Genomic DNA, 25924 nt, shown 5'->3' with positions numbered 1-25924 from the left:
CTAAACATACAATGTTTAAACAAATTAAGTCTTTTGTTCTTTACCTTGTCACTTCCTTCTATACTGTGACATTTAATGAGACCTTCAGTTAAAACTAAGATGGAGGGTATACATTTGGAAGGCAACAGGGAGTGTTATTAAATTGTTTGGATGATCTGGTGAGCCCAGTTTTGTTAACTTTATCGAGCAGTGTACTTCTAGGAATATTAGCTTTGACCCATATTCACAAATGGATACTTGAGTAATTGGTTCAACACTGCTTGTAGTGGCACTGCCATTTGTCTTGGGAGGATAGCTCAGGGGCAATGTGCATGCCCTGGAAGCCAGATGACACGAAGCAACACAAGTTCGATCCCCAGGTCCTCGCTTAGAAACCTCTGGGTATTAAGCGCGTTCTAAATCTATCATATTATATATCATTTCTAGCTAGCAAAGGGGTGGTGACGAGTACATAGGATGTTTTTTTAACAGTAGTGGATGATGGCCCAATCAACCCATGTCAACTAATGCGGATGTTGAGATCTGAAAGGAAGTTTCTGGCTTGTGCATGCACTTAGAACAAAGTGTGTCTAAAGGAAGGGAATGCTCCCTAAGCATGTTAGAATTTGGTGAAAATTGATATTTTGGCGGCTAATTCCTCATGATTAAGTCCAAGGTTTCGATGACCAAAGGTGAAGGTCGCATGGGATTGTTAAATGGAAGGCAGGGTTTTGGTTACAAGAATAAAATATTCAAACATTACTTTGTGTTATGAAATCTTTTAGGTTTGTTTGTAAGAAAATACTATGTTGCTTTTTTAATTATATATGCTAAACTACCCTCATTTAACCTTTGCTTCCTCTTCTGTTGGTCTTTGTTTTTCGATGTATTTTTAAAAATCAAAAATCTACTGTTAAAATAGTTTGACTCATTGAATTGTTTATATTGTGCTTTTATAAGTATATTACATTTTTTAGGCACAAGAATCTTACCAGACTCCTCAAAACCCAGCACTAGTTCCTCGCCCCAGTGAACTATACTACAGTAAGATTGGTCCAGCTTTGAAGGCAGTGGGAATGAACCTAGAAGTATCACGCCGTGATTGGCCTCTTAACGTAATGAAGTCCGTCCTTGAAGAGCTAATGGAAACAACTCCACCTAATCTACTTGCTAAAGAGCTATGGTGTTCTTGTGCTACCCCCGATGAGTGGTGGCGTGTTACACAGGTACGCAATGATTTCGGTGGTACATTTATATTGCATGCATATTTGGAAATCTGCCCAGATATCAAAAAATCACTGGCTGCATCAGAAATACCTTAATGTCTGTCACCGTAGGTTGTGCTGGCCAGGTGACAAGGATATTGGAACAATGTTTTTTTGTTGAATTAATATTTGTTAACTTTACCTTTCCATGCTACTAATTGATTCCTTCCTCTTTTGGATTCCTCATCTTAGAAATATCCTTCAAGAGCAATTCTGCCTTTTGGAAACATGTTCCTCTACCACAGGGCACAGTGTGGCTTCTTGTCTGCTCTGCCTGGCGTCATTGGCTCCTATACATTCGAACGTGATGTCCTAGCTGATAGAACAAACTTTCTGTGTGCCATAGCCACAGTTCCTTTTTTACTTTTGCTCAGAATGCTGCATTTGTAATGCCCCAGTTGTTCGGCAGCTTTTTTGCACAACCTGGTGAGGGCTGTGCAATCATAACCTAATGGTAGAACAGTATGTCGCACAAAAGGAAAGACCATACTTACCATACCTGGTAGCAGGCACCATACAAATAGACTTTCAGATGCAAGTTAAAGGGTAGACACCCCCCCCCCCCCTGACAATATTACACACAGTATTTACCATCATGTTCAGGATCCAAGGGTACCACACAGCTTAGCACAGGTTCCTTACTATATTCTAAAGAAGGTATTACACGTAATACATGGGCATATTACACAGTTGCACCAGTTTGATGTAGTGAGCAGGGGAACAGTGTCCAGCACACCCAGGAGGGCTACCAAAGTCTTGGATATATTTTAGTTAGACGGTTCCTTGCCCCAGAAGTGCATATTACACGTCAAGGTGGGAAACGGTGTAATACAAAGATTTAAAAATCCCTAATAAATCATGGAAAGTCTCTAACAATCCATGGCTTAGTGGGGGAACTCCAGGGACCCTAGACCAATAGCACAGTGCAGGTAAGTGTCTTGCAGTGCCACAGGTACTCGTAAGAAAGCAATACCCAGGGGGACATCAGCCCCCAATGTTAACCTATGGGGATGTGCGGTTGAAGACCCCTGGAGGCGAGTATCTTGAATAACCTGTCAACCTAAGGCCCAGAGGTAAGTACTTAGTTTGTGTCCAGAAAGTGTTTTCCCAGAAGGCGAAACAACCTGGCAAGTAAAGGCTCCCTTTCAAAGGGTGAAATGCAAGATCTGGTCATCCATGGCTTTGCACCCTGAGCCAACAAAGTGAAATGTGCAACAGTAGTGGCTCTAGGAGGACAGGAACCTGCACATGGCAGATCCGAGCAGTGCAGCAGGCATAACATGGATAAAGTTGCAGCAAAAACGACCCCTGCAGCAGGACATCAGATCGACAACCCAGACAATTCGATTTGGTGGTATGTTAGACTCGACCTTTCCAATTGGAGGAAGCTTCCAAAACTAAAGTGGCTAACTCTGGCTAGAAAAATCAGTAAAATGAGGTAAAACTGACTTGAAAATTCTCACGATGGAAGACCGGGCCCCAGCAGAGGACCACCACCAGTAGCAGGCCAAGGAAATCTCTTGGAGACCAAGCAGCAAAAAAAATGCAAACTGTAGCTATGCGAAAAGGCAACTGCATCCAGCTAGTTTGGCCAAAAGGGGTCCTAAAATGCCACACCATTGGGAAACGTTGGTAAATTCTCAAGGTGGTCAGCAGACAGTCTCACCTTTCAAAAATCCAGCATAACTGAGGAATAGGTTTTTCCCATATATGCTTCACTCCCAGGGATTGGCTTCTGCCAGCCCACCAATCCCATTAGGGGATTTAAAACAGGTTTTGCCAGCCAGCCTTTCAGATTGACCTTAAAATCTACCAAACTCCCATGCCCGCCCCAACAGGGATGTTTAGTGGCCTGGCCAGCAACCAGTCTCAAAGTCGAAAAACCCCTAAGGAGGCTGCCATTTTAGGCTTACAAACAGCGAACGTGGGCAGAAGAGCCATTTTGAGGCCTGACTCATGGTTTACCATAACAAAGAAAGCCCCTAAAACAAAATGGGCAAAAGTAGCACTTAAAACCATAAGTGTCAAAACGGCTATCATAAAGGTGCATTGGGCTACTAATGTGTTAAACTGGCTTGCATCTTGATGAAGCCAAAACAAAATGTTAGCTGCCACTAGTTTACCCCCCTAGAACCAGTGCTGGGTGTTTAAATCGCCCTAGGGCAAAAAAGGGCGGCCTCTGCCATTTAGCATAAGGCAAAAAGGGATGTAGTGCTAGACGTACTTCAGCAGAGTTCCCCAAAAAAGCAAAGAGTAGGGTTCCCATAAAAGGAGACCGCAGAACCCTCAAAAATGGAATTCTCCCTAACACCACTTCTATAGATATTTTTTTACCCAAGTCATGTTTCCACCTAAGAGAAATGGTTTCAAACCTTGCAAATAGTGCGAAAAGCACATCTGTGTTGGTCCAGGACAAGCACTGTCTTGTGGATGGACTGCTCCTGTCAATATATGCAACCGATGAACAGGAGGGAGTGTTGCATAGATCTTCACGTTTTTACAAGAGCATAAAGACACCATCCAAGTCGCTGCTCCATCAGAGCTTTTCATCCCGAAGGGGAATTCTTGCTCATCTGAGAAGGCAGAAGGCCTATAGGAATCTGGTCCCCAGAAAAAGAATAAGGAAAAGCAGATCAGGCCGTCTCATTCAACTTATGACACTGCCTCGAGCCACCACTTCTCTTCCTCCTTAAGGAAGCACCATTACCACCCCACTCTAGGATTTGGACTCCGAGGAATGACTCCCTACTATGGTTATGGTACAATTCAGCATCTCAACTGTGGAGCAATTTGAGGATTTCTGGTAGAAGATGTTGGACAATTTATCACCACTGGCTTCTACCCCTTGCGCTAGTGATGGAGCAAGAGGCCACTCAGGCTTGCAGAGGCAACACTTCGGTCTGTCTCCATTTGCTCATGAACTTGGTCAAGGTTTGAGATCTGGAGACAAAGCCACTCCAGTGCCTCATGGCTCCACCTACTGCAATGGTATATTGGTGCCCCTGTGTCCAGATCTTTCTGAAGATGTAAAGGACAGCATGTAATTTGTCTATTCCTCCTGGTAAGTTTGTTTAAATTTGGACAGATTAATCGACTGACTGGGTCTCTCTTGGGCTTTACTCCTTAGGTGAAGGTGATGTGGGTGACAAACTGAAAGAACTATATAAGCAAGATGACGTTTTGCCACTGTCTTGACATTTTGGGGATGCCAACAGCATGAACGCTTCTCCGGAGTTCCTGCAAGCTGCTCCTTATCTTAGGGTTAATGTTCCCTTCCAGAAGACCATTGCGATGGCAGTGGAGAGCCAGGAGATAGCAGCACTCTGTCTCCAAAGTGCAACATGACTTAACGTGAAGGGGCCCCTAGGGGACCTTCGCGTATGGAAACCAGGCACAATCACCACACACGAACTGATACGCCAGACACAAGGTTGTATTCCCAAAAGCTAGGGTTTATTGCAAAGCAAATAGTCTCAGTTGGCCAACTGGGTCCCACTCCCCGCGACGTGTTTCCAGACCTCGGGGTTGCAAGAGAGTGAGAATAGTACAACAGTTACATATATACAAAGCAAGCATCTTACAATCAGTAGTGACACATCCAATACCGCCCCTAGTACATTTCCTTTGAATTGGGCACGATGATTGACAATGATGACGAGTATGACACCTTCAGACATTTATTTAGCAACAGTTTGCAATTTCTTGAGCCTGTAGACGCAATTCTTTGTTATAAGAACACACTGCTTCTGTTCTCTGCAAGCAAGCTGCGTTCAGGAGAGACGCACCTTCCAGGCCTTGCTATCTCCTAGTTTCTATTCGTGTCCTGGGGTCAGCTTGCTCTCCAGGGCTCTACAGGGCTCAGGAAAGGGGGACCGCAAAGAAGAGCATAATTCAAGCCATTTAATGTTCGCTTCTAACATTTCTACTGTATTAACGAGACTAGCTGGCACCTGTGTACTGATTAGAATGCCTCGCTGCTTACTTCCAAGAATTTGTGAGAGAGGGGACCGGGCATTTCTGTCTGGGTTGCTGCGTTATGTTTCAACAAGTCACTCGCGACCTTGCACTTTACATGAACAATGATGTACTATTAGAGCAGAATAAGTTTTCAGCAAAGCAGTTTTAACAGAAAGCAAAAGGCATACGTTAGAAAATAAAATGGCGTTTTCAGTCACTTCAAAATGGCCACACTTCAGTCAAGCTTATGGCTATATATTTCTAATACTAAACACATGAGGCGGTTCGTCTTCGGCCAACAAAGTACATTGCCTTCTGATTGAGGGGTGTCTACTTTTTCTGGACTGACAAACGGGTATCCTTGAGCAGGGCTTTCCCAATGAAAGCAATCGCCCCTTTAATCCAGTGGTTTCTGACCCCATCATTGCGGTTTCTCTCAAGCTTGCCTTGATTTTCAATGTGGAAAAGGGCTTGACCAATAAATATAGTCCTACCTACCCATTCACCAAGACTGGCCCATTCTCTACCCTGCCCGCAGCCGAATGCCCTCCTGCAATACAGTACCTTTCATCAACCTTTGTCCCCTTGACTGAGATACGATTGCATAGATCACTACGGTATCTATATTGGGTAACCTATCACTTATAGCAGGGGTTTCAATTGGAATTCAGGGACCAGAATCTTGAGAGCTCCAAGTTGTCGGGATTTTCCACTGACCGGGAGTTACTCACTGTGATTTAGGAGCCACTAAAGTTCAGTTTGAGTTCTTAGGATGGTGTATGTTTAATGAATAGCTTAAAATAAATAAGTAGAAACAGAAGATTAAATAAATTGAACAAGAACATTAAAAGAGATTCAGAGAAAGTGGACCCAAGATGGCAGTTGGGTGGTTGTACCTCAGTGGAGCTCAGAGTAAGGGCAATGGAAAAGGTGACACCCTGACAGTGATTATGCTTCAGATGTCATCCATGCAAGCAGGAATGTGGGGATTCAGAACAATACTAGAGCGCTCGAGAGGAACTGAGAAGATGCTCTAAGAGCTCAGTGAGTGGAGCCCGGGCGACAGAGGTTCTGGGTGCCGTTGTGAAGGCCCACTATACAGCGCAGGTTCCAGCGATCCCAGAGAACGTTGTGGGCTTGCCCTCTTAGGGTACTGTGCAGCGATCAGCTTGGCTGGTTCCTCGTGGGGCTCGACTGTGTGCCAGGCGTAGGACAGAGGAGAGGAGCGTCCAAAATAGTGATTAGCGTGTTACCTGAAGTTTCCCCCTGCTGCACGGTCCGAACCCCTCATTTAAGCCTGGGCTGCGGGCTGCATTAGAAGCTCACTGTGGAGATGCGTGGACCGTATTTCAAAGAGATTGAGAGCGCTGTGCTGCATGGAGCGACAACATCCAAATAGGTGTTGATGCGCCGATGCCATGTGAAAAAGAAAATAATTTCTGATAACTCCTTATGGTGAAAAAAGGTCCCAAGCAACTTTACTGAAGCACCTAGGTAATATGTGACTTGGAGTGTCAGTGACCGCCACTGCATATGCTAGGGATAGAGAATGAAGACATGACGGTGGATGCCAATACTGATTTGAAAGAGCCCCCCCAAATCGCGCAAACAGCATAAGGGAGGTATTGATAAGTTTATACAAGGTCCAGCAGTGGCCACAGTGACGGGGAAATCTGACATGGCACACGTATGTGAAACTAAGGGAGTGGAACCTGTTAACTTCTCAAAAGAAGGTCTGCAAGACTGTTTGAAAAGCCTTCAAGATAGCGTAGCCTGTCCAAATGGCAGACCTTAAAGGAGGAGTGCCGAGGAGCGTGGAGGGGTTGAAAAAGAGTTGGGCGAGTTAGAATTATGGAGGTGGAGCAAACAATAAGAGATTGCATCAGACACCTAGCACAGCATCAGCAATAACCTTGCAAACTGTGATGTGCGACCTGGTAAGAAGTGGAAGGCAGTGAGATAGAGGGCCTGCTGAATTAACTTTTTGTGCTACTGCTCCCGGACGAAACGCCAGAGGCACTGAAAATAGAGTGCACAGTGAGCCCATACCAACCCAGTCAGCATAAGGAAAGACCAAGAGTTATTTTTAAACCACGCGCCTATACACTCAAGGAAAGGATGCTGCGAGTGCCAAGAGAATAAAGGCTGCATCGACTTTAATGCCTCAATTATTCATCTCTTTCAAGATGCTGAGATCCACATTGCAGAAGAAAAGGCAACTAAAACCCATTACCGAAAGGTTGCCGCAGGACGGGATCCAATATAGATGGACATTCCCCACGGGAATACAATTTGAATGGAAAAAACACCATGTGATTGGTGATCTGGAAAAAAGGCTGCACATTTCTTCAAATCAAGATTCCAGAGCAATAGATGCCACAAAATGCATGCAAGGCACCCAACTTGAAGGCTTGTACATGGTCAATGACCGGCAGCAGATTCAAGAGAAAGAACATAAACCTGTGCAATAAGACATAACACCCTATTGAAAGGCCAGTCAAGTCTACAACTAGTCAGAACAGAGGACGTAAACACAAGCAAGTGAGACAGTGTCTTGGCTAACAACCCGGTACACTGCTACAGCTTATAAGACCACTGAGCCTCAATGTAAAGATAAGTGATACGAAATTACTTAAAAAGGGACTGTTCTAGAGGCCTCCAGGGGGCAAATACATGCGAGAAGCATAATGTGTTTGTGCAATCCTCGGCTGCTGGGATGAATTGGGGACCGGAGACCCTCCCCCCCAAACTCCTCAAAGGTGTAAGGGGTGCACCTCCGGATCATGATTGGCGCGCACATGTCCCTGAACCAAGCAGCTGTGTGTGCTTCAAGTCAGCTCTGTGCCTGCGCTCTAGGCAAGGCTGAATCAGGCTACGTCTATGTGGCCAGGAACATTTGGAGAAGCAGCAGCCTAATAGGTGAGCGACGTGGATAAACCTCCCTCTGCCGATGCCAGGCCTGGCAACTTACTAGGGAATCGCTCTGTTCCGGTTGATCTGTAGAGAACCCCCAGACAGTGACAAGGTACACCCTGAAGGGTGATAACGGCATGTTAGGACAGTTTTTCTGAAGTCCAGTTAAGGGCCTAGTAAAACCATTCAACTGAGGCAGTACAAGACTCCACTCTTAGTATAAGACTGTACCACCTGAGTACATGGTAGCGTAGGCAGAGCAGCCAGGCTTATCTTAGGAGGGAGAGAGGGCAGTAGATACAGTACAAGTGAAAATTGTAATACAAATGATCCAAAGAAACACTGAAACACTATGTATTATAAAAATAAAGGATTTATTTAAATACAAGTAGGCCCAGATAAATCTAGGGGTTAAGTAAATACTGAAACATTATATGAAATCACAATATAAAACACAACACTATACTTGAAAGTACACAGACCCAAGTATAGACCTTATTTGGAACACCTAACAGTAGTTCTAGGGAAGTCAAAACCTTGTTATACACATTTAGTATAGGCCAAGCCTATTCTTTGGGAGTAAAAGACCAATGGTTACTTTTTAGATTACTTGTGGTAATACAAGGACAGTAGGCCCTTCCAGTTGTACAGTGACTCTTGGAACAAATCACATAAACAGTCAACTGGACACAATACTTTTGGTGAATAGTGAAACACTTATTCTAGGTGCAGTAAAAACCTGTAACTACTTTTGTCATAACACACAGTTATACCAGGTGAGTAAAACCTAATGGATGTAATATACAATTACAGATGCTTTGGAAATCAGGGAACCCCAGATGGAGATAAGCAATAACTCTTGTAACTTGTTTTGGATGGCACACAGCTAACACAAGGTAAGTAAAACCCACTTACTTTAACTTCACAATGAAGGGGAAAGTAAAACCCAATGTCACACTTTACAGAATAGATATTCTAGGTAGGCAACAACCTATTGTAGACTTATTAAAGACAGGCTAGCAGCAAGTCAGGGGAAGCAAGACCCAGTTGGGGGACACTCATACAGTTATCCTAGCAGGACTAACCTGGTGATACCAACACATTACTTTTGTAAAGAGGCACAACCTAATTACAGGAGAGTAAAATACCTTTACATCTACTTTCTTTTAGACTGGCAAAACAGTGGCTAAGGAAGAAAAGATGTTAACCATACTTTTAAGAACAGTGCATCACACATTCAAGATCAGTAAGAACTTTTGTAACTGTTTACTCTTAGAATTACAGTTACCAACCAACCAACTCTTTACAAGTAAGTAAAACACTTGATTTCTTTTCTAGGCAGAAGTCCCAATCCCTTCAAAGTCTTTCCCTTTGAGCATGAGTGTTCTCAGTGGCAGAAGGGGGTCACTAGGACTAGTGACCAACAGGCAGTGTTAGAATAAGTTCTTTAGTAGCAAAAGTCAGAGTTTCCTTAGGAAAACTGGGCAAACAAGTGAGTACTTTACTTCTAGGGTTAGAAGAGGGTCCAGGGGCTTCGCAGAAGACACCCCAGCAGGATTCTAGCAGTGGGACTGGGTGTACTGGACGAGGGACCTCCCAATCACAGAAAACACCCCAGGACTACACAGAAATCCCAACAGGCTTAAGGTAAGTATATACCCAAGCCAACACAGTACCTCAGCAATGAAGAAGAGATTGCAGCAGGAGAACTTCAGGGACTGCAGCCAAATACCCGGTCACTGGATTCCTTGTCCTGGAGACTGAACACAAGACCTCAGAAGGGACTTTGCAGCAGGGATCGATGAAGAAGGCTCTAGGCAAGATTTCTCTCGCGGCTGAATGCGGTTCTGCGGGTTTGGCGCCTTTTCAAGGAGCACAGATGAAGACAGAAAATCACGGTTGAATTCTCGTCGTTTAAAAGGTCCAGCACTCTTGTGAGGGGACTCTTTGGACTCGATTCGTGTCTCTGGAGATAGACCAAGATGCCCACGAAGTTTCAGCGAGATTCGGAATTCGGAAGACCATGCACCGCACAGTGGCAGGAGGTCCCAGGGTATTGGGGTATTGCAAGAACGCAAGGTCGCAGGAACCCGTGGGATGGCTCAAAATGCAGGTCGTCTTGAGTCTAGTGGGTCTCACCAGGCTCTGGGTTCGGGTCGTCGTTTTCGGAGACCACAGGTCGATCGGAAGGAAGGGCTGCAGCAGGCTCCGGTTACAAAGCAGGCTCTCCGGCCGCTGGAAATCATTCCCGCCGCTTTTCCTTCGTCATCCTCTTCGGTTTTTGGTTCCAGTGGTCGACATGACTTCAGCTTCCAGGTTTCCAGTATTTATCAGGAACTGCAACACAACCTCTGCATTCTCTCCCCGCATTTTACAAGAAAGGGGCGTTTGGCTGTCCAATCAGGACAGCCAACCCCCCACTGGGATTTGGCCCAGTTGAAGGAAGACCTAAGACAAAGGAGGGGGAAGTTTGGGACCCCTCCCCCACTTCCTGTGCTTACAGACTGACTGGAGCCTGGGCGGGGTGTCCAGGGGACTCCCGCCGAAGACAAAACTCAAACAAAGGATTTTCCCGCCCTGGATGTCAGGGGAAGGAACAAGAAACGACAAGAAACACTAAAATGGCAGAAAAAGAAGACAGGGGCCATTTTGGTAAAAATGAGCACCCTTAGGTGCCTTTACTGCAGCTGTGATTACAGCACGCGGTAAAGGTGCACCAAATTAGTAAAAGGTATCACTGCCACCAGCCATTAAAGGTAAGCTTGTCACTGTAACAGAATTGTTACAGTTTAAATGTGAAAGGGGATACATTGTATCTCCCCAGCACTCCACATAAGGTGGGGTGTGCTGGTTTCACAGAAGTAAATGTAAAAGGGATCCAAAGATCCTTTCTACCCTTGGGAACTGTAGTTCACTCAAGGTTAGCACAAGAAAGTTAAAGGGGGAGCCCCTAGGGCAACCCAGCAACAACAGGCACTTATTGCCAATAAGTTGTTAGACATGATAACTTTAAAAAGACACTATGGAGAGTCTTAAAAATGACACCCATAAAAAGAGTTAAAGACAGGTGAGTGTGGAAAAAGGTTCCCACTCACTGAGGTATTAATGGAAAATATCTCACTAGAAAAGCAAAAAGTTCTGGAGTTGAACCAGGCAAGGAAGATTTACCAGCCCTGTGGAAATCTTACCTAACACTCGTCCCCCCCAGACTAAGGAACAGGGGAAGCTAATCCTCACCTGGATAGATCTCTTGTTTCTAGTCGGTTAAACTGTTTGCTGAGTCAACTAGCAATCTTTTTGTAACCCTTGCTGTGATACTTTTTCTTATATTAGTTATCATTTGCAAACTATATGACCTACAAGTAGTGTTGGGCACTTTACTCTTGTCTAAGGTATAGGGGATCTGTTTAAACAGTCCCTCAGAAGTTGTGACAACCTCTGAACCTACAATAGGCTTTTTAAAGGGGTTCTTATAAAGAAATCCCTTAGACCTAGAGGGGTCTCCATGATTCCTCACCACCTCTCTCACATGAGCAGGTTGGGTCTCAGGTATCCTAGTTGGAGGGGTTGTGGCAAAGCATTGTACATCCTTCCACTTCCTCTTAGATCTGTTTTTACCTTGGTTAGGGTTTTCCCTTCTAACACTAGGATTTACAAGGGGGTCTTCAGCAGAAGAGCCCACAATGTCAAGGGGTTTAGCCTTAGACATATCTTTTCTGGATTTCCACCAGCTTTGGGGTTTACCAGTCCTCAAAGGCCTAGTTAGGTTTCCATCTTGTCTATCCACCCCTTCCTCAGAAGTAGTGTGGGTCAAAGACTTTAGAATTGGAACTGAAATGGTAGAGCATGGTTTGTGCTCCCATTTCCCTAATAGTCTAGATTTTGATTTGCCTTTGTTAGAGGTTGCCCTGCTAACATTAGGACTTACAGTAGGATTCGCTATAGAGGATCCTACTGGTTTAGAGTGGTCTCTTGAAACAGAGATCCTAGCCATGTCAGAACACCTATCCATCTCTCCTGTAGGAGTAGTTGGAGTCCCAGGCTTTTTATTAGAAGGCCTAGTAAGAAAGCTACTCTTAGGTTTCTTATAACTCTTTTTGGTGTTCAGTTTTTCAGGCCTAGAAGTTACATTCTGGGCACTCTGAACTAAAGGAGAAAACTCAATTCCTATCTTGGGGTCAAGGAAACTCCTTGCCCTCTTAGGGTTGTTAAAAACACCTAAGCTTTGTACATCCATCTGGATCACCTCCACTGTAAGTGGGTTTTCAGGCGTATCCAGGTTTAGAGTTTTTGGAACCATTTCCACTGTAAGTGGGTTTTCAAATGTTTCAGCCACTACAGGTTTAACTGAAGGGGCCTTTATTCTAAAGGACATACACCACACAGGGTGTGTGACATGAACACTAAGGTTCTTGTCAGGTTCAACAAAGTTTTTACACAGTGTTATAGATTGGACAGGAATACATAAGTTTCTATCCACAGGTTGAACCACTTCCACTCTAGGTGGGTTTTCAAGAGGTTCTATAAAATCAGTGTTAACTGAAGGTGGGGTCACAGCAGTGACCTGGTTAATGGTATTACACCATATGGGTACTAGGACAGAAGTTTTTAAGTTTCTGGGAACTAGTTGAACCACTTCCACTACATGTGGTTTTTCAAGAGGCTCTATCACCTTAGCAGCAGCTAAAGGTGGGGTCACAGGAGTGACCTCTAGCTTTGTGGGCCTAGGGGCTTTGTCCCTATTTGAAGTTATGGGTGCTACACCCAAGTGCCCTTCAGAGTGGCAGTTAATGCCTTTTATCTCTAAAGAGGGGTCTCCTAAGGGGACCTCTCTTACTTCAAGGTTAAGAGCCTCAGCCTTTTTACAAGGGGGCTCAGCTGAGTCTAAGACCACAGCTTTTCTGCTATACTCAGTATTGACAGATTTCTTAAGGGATGAGGAGACAGCACTTTTTGACCTACATCTATGCTCAGAGTCCCTTAAGGAGTATAGATATGTAGAAGTTTTTCTCTTATATCTATCTATGAGAGCTGTTTTTACCCTATCCCAGTTACCTATTTCTACTTCAGGTAAATCCAAGAGCACATGGTAGTCCCTCTTGGGAAGTCTAAAAAGAACCCAGGGTATTCTATCACTCTCACACAGACCAAACCTTTTACAAGTGAGGTCAAAAGTTTTCAGCCATACAACAATGTCACACTTCATATCATACTGACTCACCAATTCTGGGAACCTGGAAGCTGCAGACACAGAAGACCTGGAAAAAGAAGAGGGGTGAAGAAAATGGTCTTCTACAGACCTGTTATACTTTTTCTCATAGTCCCACATCTTCATATTGTTTTCCCACAGGAATTTTCTTATATTCAGTTCCTTAGATATCTCAGAGCACATGGTAGGCAGTAAGGTAGAGGCAAGAGAAGGAGAGGGGGGTGAACTAACATCCTCCTCATCAGAACCCTCATATCCCTCCTCTGAGGAGTTTGGACAGCTGTCTGAACCCTCATCATCCTCACTCCCAGCAATATTGTAAGAAGTGGACACAGGTTCACTGAAACCATGCATATGGTCCCATAACCTTTGTAATAATTCAAGCTTACTTCCTTCACAATTGAGGCCCTTCTCTATACACATTATGACCAAATGTTCTATTGCAGCATAAGAGGAGTCCTCAGGCCTAAAGCAGGCCATGGTGTTGGTTCTTGTGTTAAATACAATAAGTACACTTTACCTTGGCTAAACCAAACCTACTGGATGGTTTCCTTTGGACACAAAGTACATCAATAATCAATGTAATGCAATCCACCTTGATCCCAGCGCATGCCAACAGTGTTAGGACAGTTTTTCTGAAGTCCAGTTAAGGGCCTAGTAAAACCATTCAACTGAGGCAGTACAAGACTCCACTCTTAGTATAAGACTGTACCACCTGAGTACATGGTAGCGTAGGCAGAGCAGCCAGGCTTATCTTAGGAGGGAGAGAGGGCAGTAGATACAGTACAAGTGAAAATTGTAATACAAATGATCCAAAGAAACACTGAAACACTATGTATTATAAAAATAAAGGATTTATTTAAATACAAGTAGGCCCAGATAAATCTAGGGGTTAAGTAAATACTGAAACATTATATGAAATCACAATATAAAACACAACACTATACTTGAAAGTACACAGACCCAAGTATAGACCTTATTTGGAACACCTAACAGTAGTTCTAGGGAAGTCAAAACCTTGTTATACACATTTAGTATAGGCCAAGCCTATTCTTTGGGAGTAAAAGACCAATGGTTACTTTTTAGATTACTTGTGGTAATACAAGGACAGTAGGCCCTTCCAGTTGTACAGTGACTCTTGGAACAAATCACATAAACAGTCAACTGGACACAATACTTTTGGTGAATAGTGAAACACTTATTCTAGGTGCAGTAAAAACCTGTAACTACTTTTGTCATAACACACAGTTATACCAGGTGAGTAAAACCTAATGGATGTAATATACAATTACAGATGCTTTGGAAATCAGGGAACCCCAGATGGAGATAAGCAATAACTCTTGTAACTTGTTTTGGATGGCACACAGCTAACACAAGGTAAGTAAAACCCACTTACTTTAACTTCACAATGAAGGGGAAAGTAAAACCCAATGTCACACTTTACAGAATAGATATTCTAGGTAGGCAACAACCTATTGTAGACTTATTAAAGACAGGCTAGCAGCAAGTCAGGGGAAGCAAGACCCAGTTGGGGGACACTCATACAGTTATCCTAGCAGGACTAACCTGGTGATACCAACACATTACTTTTGTAAAGAGGCACAACCTAATTACAGGAGAGTAAAATACCTTTACATCTACTTTCTTTTAGACTGGCAAAACAGTGGCTAAGGAAGAAAAGATGTTAACCATACTTTTAAGAACAGTGCATCACACATTCAAGATCAGTAAGAACTTTTGTAACTGTTTACTCTTAGAATTACAGTTACCAACCAACCAACTCTTTACAAGTAAGTAAAACACTTGATTTCTTTTCTAGGCAGAAGTCCCAATCCCTTCAAAGTCTTTCCCTTTGAGCATGAGTGTTCTCAGTGGCAGAAGGGGGTCACTAGGACTAGTGACCAACAGGCAGTGTTAGAATAAGTTCTTTAGTAGCAAAAGTCAGAGTTTCCTTAGGAAAACTGGGCAAACAAGTGAGTACTTTACTTCTAGGGTTAGAAGAGGGTCCAGGGGCTTCGCAGAAGACACCCCAGCAGGATTCTAGCAGTGGGACTGGGTGTACTGGACGAGGGACCTCCCAATCACAGAAAACACCCCAGGACTACACAGAAATCCCAACAGGCTTAAGGTAAGTATATACCCAAGCCAACACAGTACCTCAGCAATGAAGAAGAGATTGCAGCAGGAGAACTTCAGGGACTGCAGCCAAATACCCGGTCACTGGATTCCTTGTCCTGGAGACTGAACACAAGACCTCAGAAGGGACTTTGCAGCAGGGATCGATGAAGAAGGCTCTAGGCAAGATTTCTCTCGCGGCTGAATGCGGTTCTGCGGGTTTGGCGCCTTTTCAAGGAGCACAGATGAAGACAGAAAATCACGGTTGAATTCTCGTCGTTTAAAAGGTCCAGCACTCTTGTGAGGGGACTCTTTGGACTCGATTCGTGTCTCTGGAGATAGACCAAGATGCCCACGAAGTTTCAGCGAGATTCGGAATTCGGAAGACCATGCACCGCACAGTGGCAGGAGGTCCCAGGGTATTGGGGTATTGCAAGAACGCAAGGTCGCAGGAACCCGTGGGATGGCTCAAAATGCAGGTCGTCTTGAGTCTAGTGGGTCTCACCAGGCTCTGGGTTCGGGTCGTCGTTTTCGGAGACCACAGGTCGATCGGAAGGAAGGGCTGCAGCAGGCTCCGGTTACAAAGCAGGCTCTCCGGCCGCTGGAAATCATTCCCGCCGCTTTTCCTTCGTCATCCTCTTCGGTTTTTGGTTCCAGTGGTCGACATGACTTCAGCTTCCAGGTTTCCAGTATTTATCAGGAACTGCAACACAACCTCTGCATTCTCTCCCCGCATTTTACAAGAAAGGGGCGTTTGGCTGTCCAATCAGGACAGCCAACCCCCCACTGGGATTTGGCCCAGTTGAAGGAAGACCTAAGACAAAGGAGGGGGAAGTTTGGGACCCCTCCCCCACTTCCTGTGCTTACAGACTGACTGGAGCCTGGGCGGGGTGTCCAGGGGACTCCCGCCGAAGACAAAACTCAAACAAAGGATTTTCCCGCCCTGGATGTCAGGGGAAGGAACAAGAAACGACAAGAAACACTAAAATGGCAGAAAAAGAAGACAGGGGCCATTTTGGTAAAAATGAGCACCCTTAGGTGCCTTTACTGCAGCTGTGATTACAGCACGCGGTAAAGGTGCACCAAATTAGTAAAAGGTATCACTGCCACCAGCCATTAAAGGTAAGCTTGTCACTGTAACAGAATTGTTACAGTTTAAATGTGAAAGGGGATACATTGTATCTCCCCAGCACTCCACATAAGGTGGGGTGTGCTGGTTTCACAGAAGTAAATGTAAAAGGGATCCAAAGATCCTTTCTACCCTTGGGAACTGTAGTTCACTCAAGGTTAGCACAAGAAAGTTAAAGGGGGAGCCCCTAGGGCAACCCAGCAACAACAGGCACTTATTGCCAATAAGTTGTTAGACATGATAACTTTAAAAAGACACTATGGAGAGTCTTAAAAATGACACCCATAAAAAGAGTTAAAGACAGGTGAGTGTGGAAAAAGGTTCCCACTCACTGAGGTATTAATGGAAAATATCTCACTAGAAAAGCAAAAAGTTCTGGAGTTGAACCAGGCAAGGAAGATTTACCAGCCCTGTGGAAATCTTACCTAACACGGCAGCATCCCGGACCCAAGTTATTGACTACTCCATGGCTGGTAAGCCCTGTGGACCTCCTGAGATCTTTCGGATCCCCAAGTGCCAAGCCAACCTTTGAAAGTAATCCTGGGTGACCGGTTAGAGGTCCAAACAGACAACAGGTAAGCAGGCACTGACATGTGTTTTCTCCCTGCATCCCCACCATCACCAGGCAATGCCAATGTCATTGCCCCTCCTTATAAGGCATGGACTCCACAATGCAGCAACCTCACCCACATCATTCTCAAGGCCATCAGCACCCCCCATCATTCACAACACGGAAGTTGGTACTCGCCAACATCCGCTCGGCTATCGCCTATGCAGCAGACATCACTGACCTCATTATTACACATGACCTGATGCCATCTTCATCACTGAGACCTGATTGACACCCACCTCCACCCACATACTAGATGTCCTTGTCCCTGACAGCTACAGCATCCAACTCAGAGATTGGCCGAACAGGGTAGGTGGAGGCCTCAGTCATACACAAGACCTTGTGACCCTGCACCGGACTTGAGGTCAACAACATTGGCTCCTTCGAAGTCCTCTCCTGCCACTTCCCACACTCTCTGACAGTCAACTTACATCTCACCTATACCCACCCAAACCCCACACCGCCTTCATCAGAGACTTCACCGACCTGGTCACCACCATGTCCTTCACGCACGCCAACATTTTCCTAGGTGACTTCAACCTCCTAGGTAACAAAGCCACCAGATCGATGAAGGAAGCTCTCCTCAGCCTTCTCAACACCCTCAGCCTCACACAGCACACGAGAAGGGTTACTTCAATGGATTGCTTTTCTCCTGCAGATTCCGCATTTGATATCTCATCCAGCTTTGCTGCTTCGGGTTGCTCTGAGTTTCTTGAGGAGCAACAGGTTGGATGTGGTCCTGGAGCGGTGCCAGCTTTTCTCTGGTTTCCTAATGACTTTTGCTGAGGTTAACTATTGCATGTACCGAGGGTACTGACAGTTTTGGTTTGCAGGTGCATTGTTTCAGAGGTGCCTGTGGGTCGATGTAGGCTGATAGGGTGGTGTTGAGTGCTTCCAGTTGAGTCGCAGTTCGGGTCGGGGTGTTCGGTCCATGTGAGGTGGAGGTTGGCATGGTCTTCTGCGAGGGCTTCCACCTGGCAGTTCCTGAAAGACCTAAAGGTTTGTCCGATGTGTTTCTGTTGAGAGTGCTTGACTGGGGTGGTGTGCAGGATGCTGAAAGGCACGGCCAGGTGGTCAAACCAGGCGGTCCAACCAGTCAAGTGGGAAAGGACCGCTGAAGTGGAGGTAAGGCACTGCAGTGAAGATTAGGTCAAGGATGGATACATTGATTACCGTAATGTTCTTTCTATGGATTCTTCTCATGCAGATTCCTCATCTGATGGATATCCCATCCGGCTTTCTGCGACAGGGGGCGTAGTGGACCCTTGACTCTATCGATCCATCTTGCCTGGCACCTGATCGTCTGCTACGGACGTGACGTTAGGTGGTCTATATAAACTCTGTTACTACACCCCATACCTCAGTTGCTTTTTTCTGCACATTTGTCACGCTGCTTGGGAACACGGTTGAGTCTTTGACTTATTCGATGTTTTCATCAGAAATCGTTACATTTTTTTTTTCAAATTCTTAGATTCAATAGTCCTGTCGCCCGGGTTTGTTTTCAAGCAGTGTACCGATTGTTACACTGAGATGTCCATCACTGACTGGTCACGGGGCGGAAAGGTGTGCGTCATTTGCCAAAATGCAGCTGAAATCCTTGCCCAATTGGGCTGCTAAGCTTGCGCTGGGTCGACCGCCCTCAAAATCTCTGGCGCGGTCGATGGTTCGGTCCTCCGAGACTGAAACCGAGGGGCATACCACAGAGAAAGAACATTGGCGAAAGAAGAAGCGGTCCCACTCAAGATTCGTCGATGGAAAGAGGTAAGGGGCCTACCACTCGCCAGTAGTGGGAGGATTTCAAAACTTCCATGCTCAATGTTCAAGAAGGCTGCTGTAGGCGTGGGTAACCGCCCCGCCCCCCGCCCTCCCACATAGCTGTCCTCGGAGGCAAGAGCAGCGTTTCCGACCCCTCACATGCCCCAGTGCTAACGCCATTGGCGTTGAATCCTTTGACATCAAGGTCTTCGATGCCGGGTCCGTCCCGCACTTTTCAAGGTGGCAGTACTACAACGTCACAGCCTCGTCTACACCTACGGCCACTCTGTCGGTGCCGAAGGACAAGCTGTCGGCGCTGACACTTATCGATAAATCCTTCGCCCCGCCGATATTTTTTTCAGCACTATGTCAAGCATTTTCAGCGTCAATGACATGGGAGGTCAAGGGGACATTGACTCCGTTTTCATGGGCACAGGTGGTGTCGACTAGTTGAAAGGCCATTGCTAGCTGCTAGAGCTAGCTTAGGTCCTCCATGAGACCAGCAATTAGGATACCTCGCCAGACCTGGATTTCCAACAAAGCCAGACCTATACTTATAACTATTTCAAGTTCAGGGCTTTAGTAGAAAGTCATTGGCACTTTAGGTTTGCAGTCTTCAACAGTCCCAGTACAGGGATACGACCAGACTGATATTCTAGACGAAGGTCTGATTACGGCGCGCAACATGCTCCTAAAACCTGCAATTACCGACCCTCTAACCTCTCTGTGGCAGCACCCTTGTTATATTGCCCTGATCAGTTCCACCATATCTGGGAAGTATAGGCTGGCCAAATGGGACCCTTAATTCCTCTCCTCTCACCCTTCTCCGGAAGGGCTCGTTATGCAAGCTGCTACATTCTCCTCCAGACCAGCTGCTTCAACTTAAACTCTACCACCCGACAGGGGAGGAAAGAAAGTTGATGCCTTGGTCAAAAAGGCTTTCACATTGGGCAGTATGGCCCTTAAAGCTATTAATGTAGCTAGTGGCTTTGCAAAATAATAATTTAGTCTTTGGACGGTAGTGGAGAATGCTGTGCAGTATATCCCTGAGGGGGAAATGCACGAGGGCTTCTTACAGCTGGTGGAGGATGGGAAGGAGGTGGTCAGGCTATTGTTGCGAACGGGCTTGGACATCGCAGACTACGTGGGCCGATCTATGGCGTCAGCTATAATGCTGAGAAGGCAGGCCTACTTAAAATCTTCACGCTTTTCGCCTAATCTCCATGGCAAATTACTGGACATGCCCTTGCAGGGTGATTTCCTGTTCATTCAAAAGGCTGATGAATCCTTGGAGAAATTTAAGGAATTGAAAATTGGCGCAAGATGGCTGGGCCTGGCTCCACAACCGGCCAAGCCTGCCTTCAACTTCACCTTAGGGCCAGGGGTTACAGGCGATATATGCCTTATGGCAGGAAAGCACAGCTCCCACCGGCCAGGCGAGGGCAGAAGTGTTTCTCTTGCTGTGAAAGGGGCAGGGGTGGCTTCTAAGGGCCAGTGAGCAGCTACAGTGACTGGAGCGACCCAGCCTTCTAAGCAGCTTTGATTTCCCTGCCCACAGTTTACCGGTTGGCAGACAGTTGACGGAGCACTGGCTCCAGTGGCATGGAATTACTACAGATGCCTGGACTCTGCAGCTCCTTTGGTGGGGACATTGTCTGCCCTTCTGATGGATCCCCACCACCTCCGATCCAACCAGGATAGGAGCTCCAGGAAGAACTGCGAGCCCTGGTGTTAAAGGGTGCCATGGAAGAGGTACCTCCCCAACAGAGGATCGGGATAATTCCAGTATTTCTTGGTATCCAGGAAGAGAAGAGGTCTCCATCCCATTCTGGACCTCAGTGCCTTGAACAAGTTCCTGAGGAAAGACAAATACAGGATGGTGACGTTGAGAGAAATTCTCCACGCTCTCGAGCTACAGGACTGGCTGGTGTGAATAGATCTGCAGGACGCTTATTTCCATGTGCGATACATTGAAAACACAGGAAGTTCCTGGGGTTTATCATAGGGGACAAGCAAGGTGCTCCCCTTTGGTCTGACCTCCGCTCCACGGGCCTTCACCAAACTCATCGTGGTAGTCGCAGCTCACCTCAGGAGATCTGTGGTCCATGTATTTCCATACCTGGATGACTGGCTGATCTGAGGGCAGGGCAGGTTTTGGCCCATCTGGAGGACACCTGTCTGCTACAGCTCAGGCTGGGCTTCTCCCTGAACTTGAAGTCCCATGTGACACCAGTTCAAAGGCTCCAGTTCTTCGGAGCAGTCCTAGACACCCTGGTTGGGAAGGCCTTCCCTCCCAAGGAGAGCGTCAACTGCAGGGGGAACCCTTCTGGCATCCATGGCTTAGGGCAAGAGGGTCTCGGATGCGTCTCTGAAGGGTTGGGGTGCTCACTGCGAGTACTGGCAGGTGAGCAGCCTTTGGTCAGCAACAGCTGGAGTTGCGAGCCATCAGGGTAGCCCTGAAGGCGTTTGCTCCGTCTCTGTAGGGAAAGCATGTCCTGATTCTGACGGACAACACAGTGGCCATGCACTACCTATTTGCAATGGGGTGTGCACTCCGGCCCTTCTGCAGAGAGGCGATGCAGCTGTGGTTCTGGCTATTGGAGAAGCAGATCTCGGTGTTGGCAGTTCCTCTGGCAGGGACAGAGAACAGTTTGGTGGATGCTCAGAGTAGGCAGAGCATGGTTTCACATGAGTGAGAAGTGTGCCAGGAAGTCCTAGAGGAGGTCTTCTCTCGCTGGGCTACACCAAGGGTGGACCTGTTTGCCACAGAATCCAACAGGAAGTACAGACAGTTTTGCTCGAGGGAATTCCCAGCAAACGGTGCACTAGGGGATGCGTTTCTGGTGGGCTGGCCCTTCCTTCTCCACTATGCCTTTCCTCCAATTCCTGTCTTTCCTTGGGTTCTCAGGAGGCTAAAGAGGTTCCGGGCATCCATGATCCTGATTTCACTGGACTGGGCGAGGAGGACCTGGTACTTGGGCCTTCTGGATCTGGCCATTTGACCACCTCTCTGGTTCCTCGGCAGCCGTATCTCCCAACCTAGTCAGAAGGTTGGGTGCGTCACCCTAACCCAGAGTCCCTCAACCGACATGCGTGCCTCTTGAGAGGATGAGGTATGATGACTGGGACCTCTCAGAGGAGGTTCCTGAGGTGTTGCTGGTTGCACGCAGACCACCTACAAGATCGGTGAATGCGTGCACGTGGACAAGATTTGAGGCGTGGTGCAGGGAACACGAGATTGACCCATCCCTTGCCCCACCACTACGGTGATTGAGTTCCTTCTGTCACTCACCTCAGCAGGTCTTCAGGTCATCACAGTCAAAGGATGTTTAGCAGCCTTGTCTTTGTTTAAAAGGTCCCTGGATCAAGGTTAATATTTTACGATCCTGGCGATGGCACAATTTCTGAAGGTCCATGTAAATAAGTTTCGCCAACTCCCTTTGTTGTCCCAGGTTGGGATCTTAATCTGGTGTTGACATATCTTATGGCGGCTCAGTTTGAGCCGATACACACTCTTTAGGACAGACTTTATAGTGGCAATCACACCTGCTAGGCGGGTGAGTTAATTGCAAGACTTATGCTGCAAACCGCCCTTCCTGCGTTTTTGTTGAAAGTCTTGCTCAGGGTGAGAGCTGTATTTCTCCCAAAAGATGTCTGATTTCCACCTATCGCAGTCCATTTACCTCCCGGTCTTCTACCCACCACTGCACCCTTCTAAGGAAGAGGAGCGTTTCCACCGCCTCGATCCTAAAAGGGTTCGAAGCTTCTACATCGCAAGGACATCGGAGTTCAGAAGAACTGACCAGCTCTTCGTAGCCTTCTCCTTAGCCTGTAAAGTCTTAACGATAACTTTCTGCCTGCCTCCTTCACCTACTGCTTTGGGTGTCTTATCAGATGAGGAATCTGCAGGAGAAAAGCAATCCATTGAAGGAGAAATTACTTACTGTAATGTCATGTATGGATTCTTCTACTACAGATTCCCCATCTCCCCTCCCGTCTATCCCCGCACAGAAAGTCGATGGTTGGTGCTCATCTTCTCTTTTGATGACGACTTGGTGATGGTCCTTGGAGACCGTTTTCTGTCTTTCTTGCTGCATGTTTGTTTCTTTTTTTTTATTTCTATTTATTTCTGAGGCTTGTGGATCTGCTTAAATCACATGCTATGCATAGGCCGACATCTAGTGGTAGCCACAGAGTTTTGCATTTTTTGTTTTTGAATCTCAAAAAGGGCCGTCGACAGGGCATGCCAGTAATACTATCCCTAGTGTGACGTCTCCTGTACCCATGGTCCTTCACACGTCAATGTCCCTCGGATTGTTTTTTTTCCACCATCATAGTCGGACGCAAGTTGCGGAGTTCCTTTGTCTGGCTAATGCCATTACTTTCGCAAAGTTTGAAATGTAGACTTTCTATTTTTTTAAAAATTTTTAATTTAAAATGATATCGTTTATTTCTAAACTTTTCATTTACATACACTTTGATATTCTCACTTTAAAAGACACAAAAAAATGCATTTCTCAACTCAGTCACTTTTGGCTCTTGTTCTATTATACTGTTCCAAAATTGAATAATCTTATAAATAGATTTTTTGTTATTGTCCAACAAAATTTGGGCCCATTGTTCTTTTGGTTCCAACTGTGTCGCAGATTTGAGAAACAAGTCCTTAAAGAGATCTCGCTTCGCTGGCAACGCTTTGCATACCATTATTATATGAAAAAGAGATTCTGTATTTTCCGTTTGTTTGCAGAATCTGCAAAATATATGGGAGATCAGAATTTGTCTTGTTTTTGCTAAAAGTTCTCTTGTTGGTAATAAGTTGAGACGAAATTGCAAGAATGTATCTCAAATCTCCTTATCTGGAAAAATCGTTGGATATGTCAGAAGATGGTTTATCGGCCTCATCTCACATTCGCACTTTAGGTCCATTTGGTATTGTGCCTTTAGATGCAGCGTGGATATCCAATCGTTTAACATTATCAGTTTTTGTGCATGCTGTGGACGTAAAGTCAGCATTTCAACCGAAGGTCTGACCTCCACAAATGTTCGGCCATCGCACTTTTCCATTCGTTCAGTAGCAGATTACTGGCGACATTGCAGTTGTTGCGCAGAATATCAATAGCAGGAATGTGTTAATCTGTCAAGATTTTCCTATATAGGTCCAGTTGTTTCCAAATCGCAATCGATCGCAGCGACTGTCTAGCAATTTCATAACATACGTGTGGCATAGGGAACGAAGGAGGCATCGATAGTACTTTCCGCCAGAAGATTGCTTCCAGCTGTTGCCATATTACATGGTCCTGATTGATCATTGACTCGCTTCCATGTGCTATAATTGCTGCCACCTTTTGCCTTTAAAAGGCTGCAACTGGTTTCAATGAAAATGTCCCATATTTGCGCTGAATGAAAGCTCCCGGTCTGGCTAGGGCATGTGCTTTTGATTTAAGACGGTGAGCCCATTGCGCTTCTTATTTCGTTTGGTTGATCCATACACCTAAGTATTTGATTGTTTTACTTGAGACAATTTTTTGTTTTCTAAAAACCAAGACCGCACGGTAGTTCCTTTCTTGTGCAGGTTGGTTAGAAGCATGATTTTCGTTTTTTGAATATCAATCTTTAATTCGTTCCGTTTCATGTAACTTTCCAGCTGGTTAAGACAAATCTGGAGACCCCGTGGGGTTTTATCAAAAATGACAATGTCATGCGCATACTTCATTTGAGTTGAGGCAGTTGGACAGCATTATTTTTGGTGGATTATGTGTAGGAACATTCATGTCTTCATTAAAGTCCAAAGTGAAAAGGTTGAAAAGGGTAGCCGCAAGGGGGCATCCCTGTTTCATCCCATTCCAGGTTTTGATCGGAGCTGTCACTATACCATCAGCTGTCGTGCGAATTTGAATGGTGGTATTACAATTTACAAAAAAAAAATGTATTGTAAAATTAGTTTTGAAAAAGAAAACAAACTGTCACATCACTATCTCCTACAATTTCCACCAAACATCAAACTAAAATGATCTTGTACAAGCGTTATGAATCCATCACTATTCCATCCGTAAAACTGATCACTCCACAAGTCAGTTGCAAATTTATGCCAGAGATTAATTAACTCCACCACTCATCCATATTGCCGTTTTTCAGAGCACATTTTTGCAAGTGTAACGAGCGCAAGGATGACATTTCTGTGCATTCAGTCACTAAATGTTTTACCGATTGGACTGCGTTAGTACAATAACGGCAATGATTATTTAATGTTTTACTGTCATGCTTCATCATCAGACTCTTTGGTTTTATAGAGATTCAAACGTACTCTTATGAACTGATCGCCGTGGTATCGTGATGGAAATTTTGTGTTTTGGGAGTACACCAATTTCGTGTATGGAGGTTCCAAAGTCTAAAGCTGTAGTCAAATTCTTGTGTTTTTCATTATTTAATATCCAATTCCAGCGACAGATCCGTTTCTTTGCAATTTGCGGCTTTTGCAATACTTGTTTTATTGATACATCTGCGTCCTTTAGTATCTTTTAATAGTTTCTCCTCCCAGATTGCAAATAAATCAGCAGAAGTGTGATTGCTCTTTACGGTTAGTATCTCGTACGGTTTCACAGTTGGAACACGGCGCATCTTGCGCAATGCTGTAATTGCTTTCCACAGAACTGCGCCGTATAAAGATTCTGTGCCTAATTCGTAGCGAATTGACACGTTCTGAGGAAGTTTAAGCACCTTTCGCCAAAACTTCCCTTCAAGTTGGCACCAGAATCTTGCATCAATATTCCAACCCGCTTCCCTACCAAAAGTTATTGCGGGCACCACTTTTTGGAGATAGAATGTAAGAACTGGTATCAGTGTAAATTTGCCGTACTTGTCATGCAATTTTGCCCCTTGTAGGGCAAACCTCTGCATTCGTGAAGTTAAGTCTTGCATTCAACTCCATTCGCGTATTGAGGTGTTAAATATGACACCCAAATAATGTATTCTGTCTAAGTTCTAAAGGTTCA

General features: G+C 45.4%; 1 protein-coding gene across 1 annotated transcript in view; it reads left to right on the top strand.

Moving 5' to 3' along the window:
* SMG1 (SMG1 nonsense mediated mRNA decay associated PI3K related kinase) overlaps window positions 1-25924 on the top strand; it is a 2768248-nt gene that overhangs the window by 1365061 nt on the left and 1377263 nt on the right. The window contains exon 42 of the mRNA XM_069647131.1: window positions 957-1205. Within this exon, the coding sequence (XP_069503232.1) occupies window positions 957-1205 (249 nt within the window). The remainder of the gene's footprint in view (window positions 1-956; window positions 1206-25924) is intronic.

The sequence above is a fragment of the Ambystoma mexicanum genome, chromosome 2q, assembly GCF_040938575.1.
Source record: "Ambystoma mexicanum isolate Mex_15411 chromosome 2q, UKY_AmexF1_1, whole genome shotgun sequence".
In the NCBI taxonomy this organism is placed as follows: Eukaryota; Metazoa; Chordata; class Amphibia; order Caudata; family Ambystomatidae; genus Ambystoma; species Ambystoma mexicanum.
Note: the sequence above shows the minus strand (reverse complement) of the source record. Positions and strands in the feature narration are given on the sequence as shown.